General features: G+C 35.9%; 2 protein-coding genes across 7 annotated transcripts in view; one reads left to right on the top strand and one right to left on the bottom strand.

Moving 5' to 3' along the window:
* LOC123755258 (putative neural-cadherin 2) overlaps positions 1–14977 on the bottom strand; it is an 872905-nt gene that overhangs the window by 501093 nt on the left and 356835 nt on the right. For all 6 annotated transcript variants that reach the window (XR_011229174.1, XM_069327628.1, XM_069327634.1 and 3 more), the window contains exon 2: positions 1754–1857. Coding sequence is in view for 5 of the 6 variants with exons in the window: in XM_069327628.1 (XP_069183729.1) it covers positions 1754–1811 (58 nt within the window). In the remaining variant the exon portion in view is untranslated. The remainder of the gene's footprint in view (positions 1–1753; positions 1858–14977) is intronic.
* Positions 9842–10810, top strand: LOC123751242 (antifreeze protein Maxi-like). The gene has a single exon (XM_045733341.2). The coding sequence runs from the start codon at positions 9842–9844 to the stop codon at positions 10808–10810; it is 969 nt and encodes a 322-aa protein (XP_045589297.2).

The following is a 14977-nucleotide window of genomic DNA, read 5'->3' as shown; positions in this document are numbered from 1 at the left end:
AAAAATTCTTCCTAATATCTCTGTGGCTCATTTGGGCACTTAGTTTCCACCTATGTCTCCTAGTGCGTGTGCTCCTTGTATTAAATAGCCTGTCTTTATCTACCCTGTCAATTCCTCTGAGAATCTTGTACGTGGTGATCATGTCCCCCCTAACTCTTCTGTCTTCTAGCGACGTGCGGTTTAATTCCCGTAGTTTCTCCTCGTAGGTCATACCTCTCAGCCCGGGTACTAGTCTGGTGGCAAACCTTTGAACATTTTCCAGTTTAGTCTTATGCTTGACTTGATATGGACTCTTTGCTGGAGTTGCATACTCCAGGATTGGTCTGACATATGTGGTATTCAAAGTTCTGAATGATTCCTTACACAAGTGTCTAAATGCCGTTCTTATGTTGGCCAACCACTTATGTTCTTAAGTTAGTGTGTGTGTATTCACCTGGTAGTATTCACCTAGTTATGCTTGCGGTGGTTGAGCTCTACTCTTTCGGCCCGCCTCTCAACTGTTACTAACTACTACTTTTTTTCCACACCACACACACACACACACCCCAGGAAGCTGCCCGTGACAGCTGACTAACTCCCAGGTACCTATTTACTGCTAGGTAACAGGAGCATTATGGTGAAAGAAACTCTGCCCATTGTCTCTCGCTGGCGGCCGGAATCGAACCTGGGACCATACGTCCAGCATGCTGTTCGCTCAGCTACCGGCCTCTGTGTGTGTGTGGGGGGGGAGGAGTGTGAGTCTAGGTGTCTAGGTGAATACACACACACACACACACACACACACACACACACACACACACACACACACACACACACACACACACACACACACACACACACACACACACACACACACACACACACACACACACACTCACACACACACACAGTGTCACCGGCCTCAATAAACGTTTACGTTGAAAGCGACCAGAGGGGGAAGAGGATCACTGGCCACGTTATTTTCCATCTCCTTTTTTTTTCTTTCTCTTACACTGCTTCTACTTCTCTCTCTCTCTCACTCTCACTCTCTCTCTCTCTCTCTCTCTCTCTCTCTCTCTCTCTCTCTCTCTCTCTCTCTCTCTCTCTCTCTCTCTCTCTCTCTCTCTCTCTCTCTCTCACTCATGATAAATCTCATGCTAGAATATATTTCAAATATATTTCATAGATAACAGCTAATCGCATATTCTTGATTACAATTGTCTGTTTGTTTATTGACAGACGTGAATGTTAACTATGCAGTGTTCCTACACAAATAAAATACTATGATACAATAGTGTGCCTATTGTATCGTTGCGCTAGTGTCCTCATTTCGTCTACACAACGATGACACAATGTTTAATTGTTGTATTAAACACCAGAAAAAACATCTTAATGGCAAGAATGATTACTTTGTTATATATATATATATACGTTTTTCTGTTTCTCTAGCACTTTCTCAAGGTCCTTGAAACACCAGAGGCAAGTCAGAGAGTTGTGTCACTTTCCTCGACACTGTCACGACTTGTGGCACTCTCCCAACACTGTCAAGAGTCGTGACACTTTCCCTATCACTGTCAAGAGTCGTGACAATTTCCCTATTACTGTCAAGAGTCATGACACTTTCCCCAACACTGTCAAGAATCATGATACTTTCCCCAACACTGTCAAGAGTCATGACACTTTCCCCAACACTGTCAAGAATCATGGCACTTCCCCCAACACTGTCAAGAGTCAAGTAAGAGCTGGACTACAGGAAGAAACATCTGGCACTCACCGTTCGTCAGCTGTTCGCCAAGAGGTATCAGCAGGGGTACCAACACGTTCATAGCCATCCTACTGGTAGTTCTGATCGCCCTGGGGCGCCAGCTGTTGGCAGTTCTGAAAGAACATGGATTTTCGTGTAAATACAAACACCCTTTTAGTTGTTTACATGTTTTATTATTTACATCTCGCGTTTTATAGTTCTTTTGTATTTGTTTTGATGTTTTTCGTAGTTTGTTATCCAATTATTAAATCGGTCAATGACCTTCATTTACGTTAGTTTTTATTGTTAGTGTTATTGTGTTGATTTGTCTGTGTTAACCTAGGTTTGCTTGCAGGGTCGAGCTAGGTTCTTGAGCCCCGCCTTTCGAATGTTCTTAGATATAATCAATGACTCCTTTCTCGCACTTTTATCATATTTATATATAAAAGCTTGTGACGGGTTAATTAGGATCCGCAGCTTCGACGCTTGGCCAGTTCCCACTTACTGCTTACAGCTTAGCACTGACAAAACTATGCTAAGCTTAGCACTGTTGCGATTGCTGAGCACTATTCTGAACAGTGCTAAGCTTAGCATTGTTCTGTCGTCATTGACTTATTTGTGTCTAGTTTCGATCTATGACCTCTTATGTGTTATGTTTCGCTATTCCACCTCTTTCCCTAATGTAGTAAGGTTCATCTCTCTCTCTGTGTTTCCTCATAGTTTAAGCCCCCCTTTAGCTCAAGAACGAGCCTCGATACATATCTTCGGAGCTGTCTTCATTTCGCTATGATTATATCTGTGTGGCAATACTTGTGTAATTCAGTGGCTATTCTTTGTTATCATCTATATATATTCTAAATATATATATATATATATATATATATATATATATATATATATATATATATATATATATATATATATATATATATATATATATATATAAATATTAGTATATTTTGGTAGCAGTCTTTCCTGTAGACATATATTATTAAATATGACCGAAAAAGTAAGATTAATAATTCTAACACGAATTTTCTCAATCTTTCGTACATTACGCTTCACTGTTGGAGGTAAATCAAAAATCACTTCTCCAAAATTCATTTTTATTTCTAGTCTGACGCGACACGGGCGCGTTTCGTAAAACTTATTACATTTTCAAAGACTTCACAAATACACAACTGATTAGAACTTACGTATCTCTGCTATTATATCTACATTTGAGTGAGGTGGGAGGGATGATGTGGCATTAACACAAGACAGAACATGAGGCGATATTAATAGGGTATTAAAAGTATCAACACAAGACAGAACAGAAACAATGGGTATTGAATAGAAGTGTTTGTAGAAAGCCTATTGGTCCATATTTCTTGATGCTTCTATATTGGAGCGGAGTCTTGAGGTGGGTAGAATATAGTTGTGCAATAATTGGCTGTTGATTGCTGGTGTTGACTTCTTGATGTGTAGTGCCTCGCAAACGTCAAGCCGCCTGCTATCGCTGTATCTATCGATGATTTCTGTGTTGTTTACTAGGATTTCTCTGGCGATGGTTTGGTTATGGGAAGAGATTATATGTTCCTTAATGGAGCCCTGTTGCTTATGCATCGTTAAACGCCTAGAAAGAGATGTTGTTGTCTTGCCTATATACTGGGTTTTTTGGAGCTTACAGTCCCCAAGTGGGCATTTGAAGGCATAGACGACGTTAGTCTCTTTTAAAGCGTTCTGTTTTGTGTCTGGAGAGTTTCTCATGAGTAGGCTGGCCGTTTTTCTGGTTTTATAGTAAATCGTCAGTTGTATCCTCTGATTTTTGTCTGTAGGGATAACGTTTCTATTAACAATATCTTTCAGGACCCTTTCCTCCGTTTTATGAGCTGTGGAAAAGAAGTTCCTGTAAAATAGTCTAATAGGGGGTATAGGTGTTGTGTTAGTTGTCTCTTCAGAGGTTGCATGGCTTTTCACTTTCCTTCTTATGATGTCTTCGATGAAACCATTGGAGAAGCCGTTATTGACTAGAACCTGCCTTACCCTACAGAGTTCTTCGTCGACTTGCTTCCATTCTGAGCTGTGGCTGAGAGCACGGTCGACGTATGCGTTAACTGTTGTTAACGCATACGTTAACTACTAGGTATGTCGTACCTAGTAGCCAGAACGCACTTCTCAGCCTACTATGCAAGGCCCAATTTGCCTAATAAGCCAAGTTTTCATGAACTAATTGTTTTTCGACTACCTAACCTACCTAACCTAACCTAACCTAACTTTTTCGGCTACCTAACCTAACCTAACCTATAAAGATAGGTTAGGTTAGGTTAGGTAGGGTTGGTTAGGTTCGGTCATATATCTACGTCAATTTTAACTCTAATAAAAAAAATTGACCTCATACATAATGAAATGGGTAGCTTTATCATTTCATAAGCAAAAAATTAGAGAAAATATATTAATTCATGAAAACTTGGCTTACTAGGCAAATCGGGCCTTGCATAGTAGGCTGAGAAGTGCGTTCTGGCTATTAGGTACGACATATATATATATATATATATATATATATATATATATATATATATATATATAAATATATATATATATATATATATATATATATATATATATATATATATATGTCGTACCTAGTAGCCAGAACTCACTTTTCAGCCTACTATTCAAGGCCCGATTTGCCTAATAAGCCAAGTTTTCCTGAATTAATATATTTACTATAATTTTTTTCTTATGAAATGATAAAGCAACCCTTTTCTCTATGTATGAGGTCAATTTTTTTTTATTGGAGTTAAAATTAACGTAGATATATGACCGAACCTAACCAACCCTACCTAACCTAACCTAACCTATATTTATAGGTAAGGTTAGGTTAAGTAGCCAGAAAGAGCTAGGTTAGGTTAGGTTAGGTAGGTTAGATAGACGAAAAAACATTAATTCATGAAAACTTGGCTTATTAGGCAAATCGGGCCTTGAATAGTAGGCTGAGAAGTGCGTTCTGGCTATTAGGTACGACATATATATATATATATATATATATATATATATATATATATATATATATATATATATGTCGTACCTAGTAGCCAGAACGCACTTCTCAGCCTACTATGCAAGGCCTGATTTGCCTAATAAGCCAAGTTTTCCTGAATTAATATATTTTCTCTAATTTTTTTCTTATGAAATGATAAAGCTACCCATTTCATTATGTATGAGGTAATTTTTTTTTTATTTGAGTTAAAATTAACGTAGATATAGGACCGAACCTAACCAACCCTACCTAACCTAACCTAACCTATCTTTATAGGTTAGGTTAGGTTAGGTAGCCGAAAAAGTTAGGTTAGGTTAGGTTAGGTAGTCGAAAAACAATTAATTCATGAAAACTTGGCTTATTAGGCAAATCGGGCCTTGCACAGTAGGCCGAGAAGTGCGTTCTGGCTACTAGGTACGACATATATATATATATATATTTATACATATATATATATATATATATATATATATATATATATATATAAATATATATATATATATATATATATATATATATATATATATATATATATATATATATATATATATATATGTCGTACCTAGTAGCCAGGACTCACTTCTCAGCCTACTATTCGAGGCCCGATTTGCCTAATAAGCCAAGTTTTACTGAATTAATATATTTTCTCTAATTTTTTTCTTATGAAATGATAAAGCTACCCATTTCATTATGTATGAGGTCAATTTTTTTTTATTGGAGTTAAAATTAACATAGATATATGACCGAACCTAACCAACCCTACCTAACCTAACCTAACCTATCTCTATAGGTTAGGTTAGGTTAGGTAGCCGAAAACGTTAGGTTAGGTTAGGTTAGGTAGGTTAGGTTGTCTAAAAAACATTAATTCATGAAAACTAGGCTTATTAGGCAAATCAGGCCTTGCATAGTAGGCTGAGAAGTGAGTTCTGGCTACTAGGTACGACATATATATATATATATATATATATATATATATATATATATATATATATATATATATATATATATATATGTCGTACCTAATAGCCAGAACGCACTTCTATGCCTACTATGCAAGGCCCGATTTGCCTAATAAGCCAAGTTTTCCTGAATTAATATATTTCCTCTAATTTTTTTCTTATGAAATGATAAAGCTACCCATTTCATTACGTATGAGGTCAATTTTTTTTTATTGGAGTTAAAATTAACGTAATTATATGACCGAACCTAACCAACCCTACCTAACCTAACCTAACCTATCTTTATAGGTTAGGTTAGGTTAGGTAGCCGAAAAAGTTAGGTTAGGTTAGGTTAGGTAGGTTAGGTAGTCGAAAAACAATTAAATCATGAAAACTTGGCTTATTAGGCAAATTGGGCCTTGCATAGTAGGCATAGAAGTGCGTTCTGGCTACTAGGTACGACATATATATATATATATATATATATATATATGTCGTACCTAGTAGCCAGAACTCACTTCTCAGCCTACTATGCAAGGCCTGATTTGCCTAATAAGCCAAGTTTTCATGAATTAATTGTTTTTCGACTACCTAACCTACCTAACCTAACCTAACCTAACTTTTTCTGCTACCTAACCTTACCTAACCTATAAAGATAGGTTAGGTTAGGTTAGGTAGGGTTGGTTAGGTTCGGTCATATATCTACGTTAATTTTAACTCCAATAAAACAAAATTGACCTCATACATAATGAAATGGGTAGCTTTATCATTTCATAAGAAAAAAATTCGAAAAAATATATTAATTCAGGAAAACTTGGCTTATTAAGCAAATCTAGCCTTGCATAGTAGGCTGAGAAGTGCGTTCTGGCTACTAGGTACGACATATATATATATATATATATATATATATGTCGTACCTAATAGCCAGAACGCACTTCTCAGCCTACTATGCAAGCCCCAATTTGCCTAATAAGCCAAGTTTTCATGAATTAATTGTTTTTCGACTACCTAACCTACCTAACCTAACTTAACCTAACTTTTTCGGCTACCTAACCTAACCTAACCTATAAAGATAGGTTAGGTTAGGTTAGGTAGGGTTGGTTAGGTTCGGTCATATAACTACGTTAATTTTAACTCCAATAAAAAAAATTGACCTCATACCTAATGAAATGGGTAGCTTTATCATTTCATAAGAAAAAAATTAGAGAAAATATATTAATTCAGGAAAACTTGGCTTATTTGGCAAATCGGGCTTTGCATAGTAGGCTGAGAAGTGCGTTCTGGCTACTAGGTACGACATATATATATATATATATATATATATATATATATATATATATATATATATATATATATATATATATATGTCGTACCTAGTTGCCAGAATGCACTTCTCGGCCTACTATGCAAGGCCCGATTTGCCTAACAAGCCTAGTTTTCCTGAATTAATATATTTTCTCTAATTTTTTTCTTATGAAATGATAAAGCTACCCATTTCATTATGTATGAGGTAAATTTTTTTTTATTGGAGTTAAAATTAACGTAGATATATGACCGAACCTAACCAACCCTACCTAACCTAACCTAACCTATCTTTATAGGTTAGGTTAGGTTAGGTAGCCGAAAAAGTTAGGTAAGGTTAGGTTAGGTAGGTTAGGTAGTCGAAAAACAATTAATTCATGAAAACTTGGCTTATTAGGCAAATTGGGCCTTGCATAGTAGGCTGAGAATTGTGTTCTGGCTACTAGGTACGACATATATATATATATATATATATATATATGTCGTACCTAGTAGCCAGAACGCACTTTTTGGCCTATTATTCAAGGCCCGATTTGCCTAATAAGCCAAGTTTTCCTGAATTAATACATTTTCTCTAATTTTTTTCTTATGAAATGATAAAGCTACCCATTTCATTATGTATGAGGTCAATTTTTTTTTATTGGAGTTAAAATTACCGTAGATATACGACCGAAACTAACCAACCCTACCTAACCTAACCTAACCTATCTTTATAGGTTAGGTTAGGTTAGGTAGCCGAAAAAGTTAGGTTAGGTTAGGTTAGGTAGGTTAGGTAGTCGAAAAACAATTAATTCATGAAAACTTGGCTTATTAGGCAAATCGGGCCTTGCATAGTAGGCTGAAAAGTGCGTTCTGGCTACTAGGTACGACATATATATATATATATATATATATATATATATATATATATATATATATATATATATATATATATATATATATATATATGTCGTACCTAGTAGCCAGAACGCATTTCTCAGCCTAATATGCAAGGCCCAATTTGCGTAATAAGTCAAATTTTCATGAATTAATTGTTTTTCGACTACCTAACATACCTAACCTAACCTAACCTAACTTTTTCGGCTACCTAACCTAACCTAACCTATAAAGATAGGTTAGGTTAGGTTAGGTAGGGTTGGTTAGGTTCTGTCATATATCTACGTTAATTTTACCTCCAATAAAAAAAAATTGACCTCATACATAATGAAATGGGTACCTTTATCATTTTATATGAAAAAAAATTGAGAAAATATATTAATTCAGGAAAACTTGGCTTATTAGGCAAATCGGGCCTTGCATTGTAGGCTGAGAATTGCGTTCTGGCTACTAGGTACGACATATATATATATATATATAAATTTATATATATATATATATATATATATATATATATATATATATATATATATATATATATATATATATATATATATATATATACATATATATATATATATATATATATATATATATATATATATGTCGTACCTAATGGCCAGAACTCACTTCTTGGCCTACTATGCAAGGCCCGATTTGCCTAATAAGCCAAGTTTTCATGAATTAATGTTTTTTCGACTACCTAACCTACCTAACCTAACCTAACCTAACTTTTTCTGCTACCTAACCCAACCTAACCTATAAAGATAGGTTAGGTTAGGTTAGGTAGGGTTGGTTAGGTTCGGTCATATATCTACGTTAATTTTAACTCTAATAAAAAAAAATTGACCTCATACAAAATGAAAAGTTTAGCTTTATCATTTCACAAGAAAAAAATTAGAGAAAATATATTAATTCAGAAAAACTTGGCTTATTAGGCAAATCGGGCCTTGCATAGTAGGCTGAGAAGTGAGTTCTGGCTACTAGGTACGACATATATATATATATATATATATATATATATATATATATATATATATATATATATATATATATATATATATATATATATATATATATATATGTACTTAGAAGAGTCGAGATTTAAAGTAAATACTGATTACATATATCCTGAAAAATATATCTTTTAGTGTTAAGATAGGTAATATATCGTGTACACAGGTAAATATATCTTATACACAGGTAAATATATCCTGTTCACAGGTAAATATGTCCTGTTCACAGGTAAATATGACCAGTTCACAGGTTAATATGGCATAAATGCTCACAGGTTGTTTAATATTTGCCATAAGACGGCTAAGAGTTCTTTGAGCACCGCTAACATAAATGTATTCTCTCATGTGTGTGTGTCTCTTTCTCTCTATCTCTATTAAGAAGCCAATTTACTTTGAACTTAACGTTGAACTTTGACCTTCACAGCCGGTCAAAGTTCACCACGTCCCTCCAGAGGCCTGAGGGTACACATCTGTGATCTGAAAACGGTGATTGAATTTTATTTCATCCAGTGATATCGAGTTTGACTCGTAACAAGGGCGGAGAGTGTTGGATTACGAGTCAGTTGAAGCTAAATGTCTTCAGAATAACCACATCAAACCTGGTCTTATTAAGAGCACAAATGGTCCACATATATGTCAGTATATACAAGATGTTTGCTTAGCAAACGATTCATTTCGACATTGATAACTCGATAAGTGTCTATGGGAGTCCAGGCATTTATCATTTATACCTGGGAAAGTTCATGTATTTATAATTTATGCCTTAGGGAGTCCAAGGATGGAGGTTCGATCCCATTGTATGGCTGCAGTATTGATTATATTTATTTATCATAGCATTGTAGCCCAATTAACAGAGCAAAATGAAAGGTGTTTCTAAGCACTACAGGGCTTGTGTCAGTCGACTCACTGCACCAGCAGGAGCAGCACCACCACTAATAGCATCAACCTCAGCAGATTCACTAGCATGGCATCAACGCTAGCAGCATCACTAGCAAAGACAGCATCACTAGCAAAGGCAGCATCACTAGCAAAGGCAGCATCACAAGCAAAGACAGTATCACTAGCAAAGGCAGCATCACAAGCAAAGGCAGCATCACTAGCAAAGGCAGCATCACTAGCAAAGGCAGCATCACAAGCAAAGGCAGCATCACTAGCAAAGGCAGCATCACAAGCAAAGGCAGCATCACTAGCAAAGGTAGCATCACTAGCAAAGGCAGCATCACTAGCAAAGGCAGCATCACTAGCAAAGGCAGCATCACTAGCAAAGGTAGCATCACTAACAAAGGCAGCATCACTAGCAAAGGCATCATCACTAGCAAAGGCAGCATCACTAGCAAAGGCAGCATCACTAGCAAAGGTAGCATCACTAGCAAAGGCAGCATCACTAGCAAAGGCAGCATCACTAGCAAAGGCAGCATCACTAGCAAAGGTAGCATCACTAGCAAAGGCAGCATCACTAGCAAAGGCAGCATCACTAGCAAAGGTAGCATCACTAGCAAAGGCAGCATCACTAGCAAAGGTAGCATCACTAGCTAAGGTAGCATCACTAGCAAAGGCAGCATCACTAGCAAAGGCAGCATCACTAGCAAAGGTAGCATCACTAGCAAAGGCAGCATCACTAGCAAAGGCAGCATCACTAGCAAAGGTAGCATCACTAACAAAGGCAGCATCACTAGCAAAGGCATCATCACTAGCAAAGGCAGCATCACTAGCAAAGGCAGCATCACTAGCAAAGGTAGCATCACTAGCAAAGGCAGCATCACTAGCAAAGGTAGCATCACTAGCAAAGGCAGCATCACTAGCAAAAGCAGCATCAACACCACAACACGTCTACCTGGACCCAGTGAATAAGTCACAGTTAAAAAACTATTCAACCAAGAACGAAAGAAAAAAGACGTCAAGAAAAATCTTGCACGATGTAAAGTTTGTATGAATAGAGTTCTGATTTCTTGAGCAATTAGGACTAAATCGAGTAGTAAACTCGACGTGTAAATATCTCATCACTTGAGCAGCCTCAGAGGTTCGGAGGCCGGGAGCTGAAGACATTTACTGTCCTATGAAAACATGGTTCATTAAAACTTCTTCCGTTATTGATGAGAGTTACTCCTACGTATAGTAAACTCCTATAAATAGTAAACTCCAACATATAGTAAACTCCTATGTATAGTAAACTCCTATGTATAGTAAACTCTTATGCATAGTAAACTCGTATGCATAGTAAACTCCTATGCATAGTAAACTCCTATGCATAGTAAACTCCTATGCATAGTAAACTCCTATGTATAGTAAACTCCTATGTATAGTAAACTCCTATGTATAGTAAACTCCTATGTATAGTAAACTCCAATGTATAGTAAACTACGTTAAACTCCTACGTATAGTTAACTCCGACAAACAATGAACGGGACTGAGGTGCTGTGTTCAGAAGAAATTTTATAATTTTATGAACTTTCCAATTAAAAAAAATGAATATGGTAAATATACTTTGAAATATAACCCAACTCTTAAGATCCCACGAGGCTGAAATATAATTCACGGAGAGAAGCCATTTTGAGTCAGTCTCCACTTGACTCTTGTCGAGGTCGGACGTGTTCCAGCATCCCTCACCAGCCTATTAACTTCTTAGTCTAGTGTCATCTGTCTTAAGATGGCAGCTCTGGTATGCTTTGCTCTTTCGTACTTCTTGATTATATTATTTTATTTGACTTCGGACAAAGACGTATTTAGATTTTGACAAGATGAATTGGAGACATTGAAATGGTTGATTAGAAATTTTCTTCAGTGGATGGAAGATATATGGAGAGTGGATTTAAGTATAGACAATGTTTATCTCATCGATATTTTCTAAATAGGAACTAATTATTTTCAAGTCTTCCTTCAACTTGAAAATAATTAGTTCCTAGCTTTAAAGTATTATCATTTAATGGCCGAATGAACACAAGTAACTTGAAAAAAAAAAAAAAAAAAATTCTAGTTTTTTTTTTCCATGTCTTCAGGTTTCAGGTGATTGAAAATTAAATCAACAATATAGGAAACAAAGCGGCCACTATGTGTCCGACGAAGTCTCTCCCATCCATGCTCCTTAATAAAAAAAAGTACAGATACTTCCTTATTTATATATATATATATATATATATATATATATATATATATATATATATATATATATATATATATATATTTATTTATATATATATATATATATATATATATATATATATATATATATATATATATATATATATATATATATATATATACTTGCCTAAACCACAAGTGAAAGGTAAACACACATCAGGCACCCACCCCTGCAAGTAACTCGAACTCAGAAAGCTCAGGTGTTCTCGCACCTGAGCATAACTGATACACTAACCACTACACCACCCAGACCCTACAAAAGGGAACGAAACTTCGGAGTTTATCCGCAACATTTCCATCCCCTGAGGGCACATGGGTGATAAACAGTCAGATTACGTTTTTCATCAAACAATTGCATTACCAGGGAGAACTTGGGCCGTTTATTCACACATATACTTGAATAAAAGAAAATTTTTTTTAAAAAAATTCAAAAATTTTCAACAATCAAATTCAAAATAAAAAATTTTGCTAGATATATCCTACTTATATATATGTGTTAGATTAAAGACCTGCCCGAAACGCTATGCGTGTTAGTGGATTTACAAGAATGTAAAAACATGAATGCTATCAACACAATGAAAAATATGAAGTTGAAATACCACGAACCATTCATCCCAGCTGGCTTAACAGCTGACATGACAGACTATTCAATAAAATAAATATTGCAGAACAAAGCCTCTCTCTCTCTCTCTCTCTCTCTCTCTCTCTCTCTCTCTCTCTCTCTCTCTCTCTCTCTCTCTCTCTCTCTCTCTCTCTCTCTCTCTCTTTCTCCCTCTCTGCAATATTCACATTCACTGGTGTAATGAACTCCAAATAAAAGCAACACTATGCATGCCATAATGCAACAATCCCATAAAATTGTCCATCCAACTGTTCTTACTCAACAAAATCAGCAAAAATAACATAAGTGAAACCCAAATCAAAGTCTTAGGAAGCTTTGATTATTCACAACCTAATTATTTCACACACAAATTTAATAAATTGGAAGTTTTTTTAAAAACAAACATTCAGTATACTTTATTGTTCAAATTCAACATTCCATAACGTATCCAATATTCCGCCTTATAAATCAAATCAAACTCTTTTGTCTTAAATCGTCGTTCATTCACAATTGAATTTAAACAACATTTGTATAGAAGTTATAATACTTTATAAGGCTTCATGAAAGGCACTAAATTAAGACAAAATAACAGCAATCAAAATCTTAATGCAATCAAAGTCTAAACGAATTCTCATAAATACTGCTGCATCAAAATCCCTCATTCTGAGTACGTACTTGCTCAGCTGTACTTTGCTGAGTTCTTTCCGTTGGTAGAGTTGCTAACGGAACTACTATAGCGATATCCACCTATCAGCGCACGTTAGTACTGCATTAACAGACTCACCAACAGAAATACAATAACGATATTCCCCCTTTTCGAGGGGATTTACACAGCGTTTACCCCCTCCATGACTCTGTTAACAGTCGCCCTAACAGAACTATAATAGCTACGTCTGTCGGAAATCCGACACACATGTTAACATTTTATAGTTAGCCATTACCAGAGTTAAAGAAAATAGGAGTTTTCGTAACGTCATCACAACAGACTCGTATTTGCATCACGTGTATATATAAATATTTAAGCTCCCACAATTATTCTTTAAAGCCACAGTCTAGTGTTAACACTTAATAAAATAGTATTCACTATAACTGGCTCTTAGATAATTATACCTGTAGGAACACCACAGGTTCCCTTGCTATTGTTAAAAATGTTGACCAAACCACACACTAGAAGATGAAGGGACGACGACGTTTTGGTCCGTCCTGGACCATTCTCAAGTCGATTGTGAGTGGTCCACGACAATCGACTTGAGAATTTTCCAGGACGGACCAAAACGTCGTCGTCCCTTCATTTTCTAGTGTGTGGTTTGGTCAACACTTTCCTACCCTTGCTGCTCCACAGATGCCACATGAGTGCCAGCCTAGTACATAGTAACTAGACTACATGTGCCACACCCTAATTTGATGTAGTCGCACAGCCTAATCAGGCTATATCTACCTACTCGGATAAGAATTAATGTTTATACTAACTTATGTTTATCATAACATTTGAAGTACTAACCTTACTGTAGTCTAAGCCACCATATGTGGTATAATTTATACTCAACATATGGTAAATGTTTATAGTTTATTGATATATCCACTCATTGTGGTATAAGTTTTAAACATTCCTTCAACATAGAAATTCATCTAAAATTCATCTGCTTTATTAATTAGAAAGTCTTTAAATGAAGACAGTTTTATGTTTTTTGTTCGTTGTTGTCAACTCTGATATGTCAGTATTTATTTCCTTCTGTTTAAACACCGTTAATCTTCTTTTACAACAGTACTGTTGTACTATTCTGTTAATTAATGGGATAACAGGAATAATCCCGTGCGCATTTGTATCTAAAGTTACCTGTTTGGTACACCTATGGCATACCTTGTAAATATTGGAATATACCTTGCACGTTGTCAAGATTTGACAAACGTCAAATTTTAAGTGTTTTTTCCCTTGCCAGAAGCGTTTGACCGCACCGAGTCACTGGAGGTCGGACGATGGATGGCGTGGCCGAGGTTGCGTAAATATTGCGCTCGTTTAGATTTCACTAGAGCGTCGTAATTTTAACGTTGGGGGTTGATAGCCCCATAACTGTCAGGATTTAAGTGTGTGGACAAGAATGGCAAACATTCAACATGCTGGGGTGAGGGTTATTATCGGTCTCCTTTCTTAGTCTTATTCTCCTCTTGTATGGTTTTCTAGTTTGTTATCTTGTTATCTTTGACGGTTCCTCTTCCTTGTCCTAACTCCTTCTTCCTGCCTTCTTCTTTTTTCCTTCCTTTTTCCCCTTCTTCTAATACTCTTGCCACTTTCCATCATACTTTTTCTTCAATTTCTCTTTCTGCTTCCTTTCTTGATATTATAATTTTTATTATTTTGCT

This window comes from Procambarus clarkii, chromosome 20 (genome assembly GCF_040958095.1).
Source record: "Procambarus clarkii isolate CNS0578487 chromosome 20, FALCON_Pclarkii_2.0, whole genome shotgun sequence".
Taxonomy (NCBI): Eukaryota; Metazoa; Arthropoda; class Malacostraca; order Decapoda; family Cambaridae; genus Procambarus; species Procambarus clarkii.
The sequence above is the reverse complement of the archived record's forward strand: the minus strand, read 5'-3'. Positions and strand labels throughout refer to the sequence as shown.

Bases quoted from the DNA above. Each gene is read 5' to 3' on its own strand.
- LOC123751242 (XM_045733341.2), top strand. From the start codon at position 9,842: ATGGCATCAACGCTAGCAGCATCACTAGCAAAGACAGCATCACTAGCA.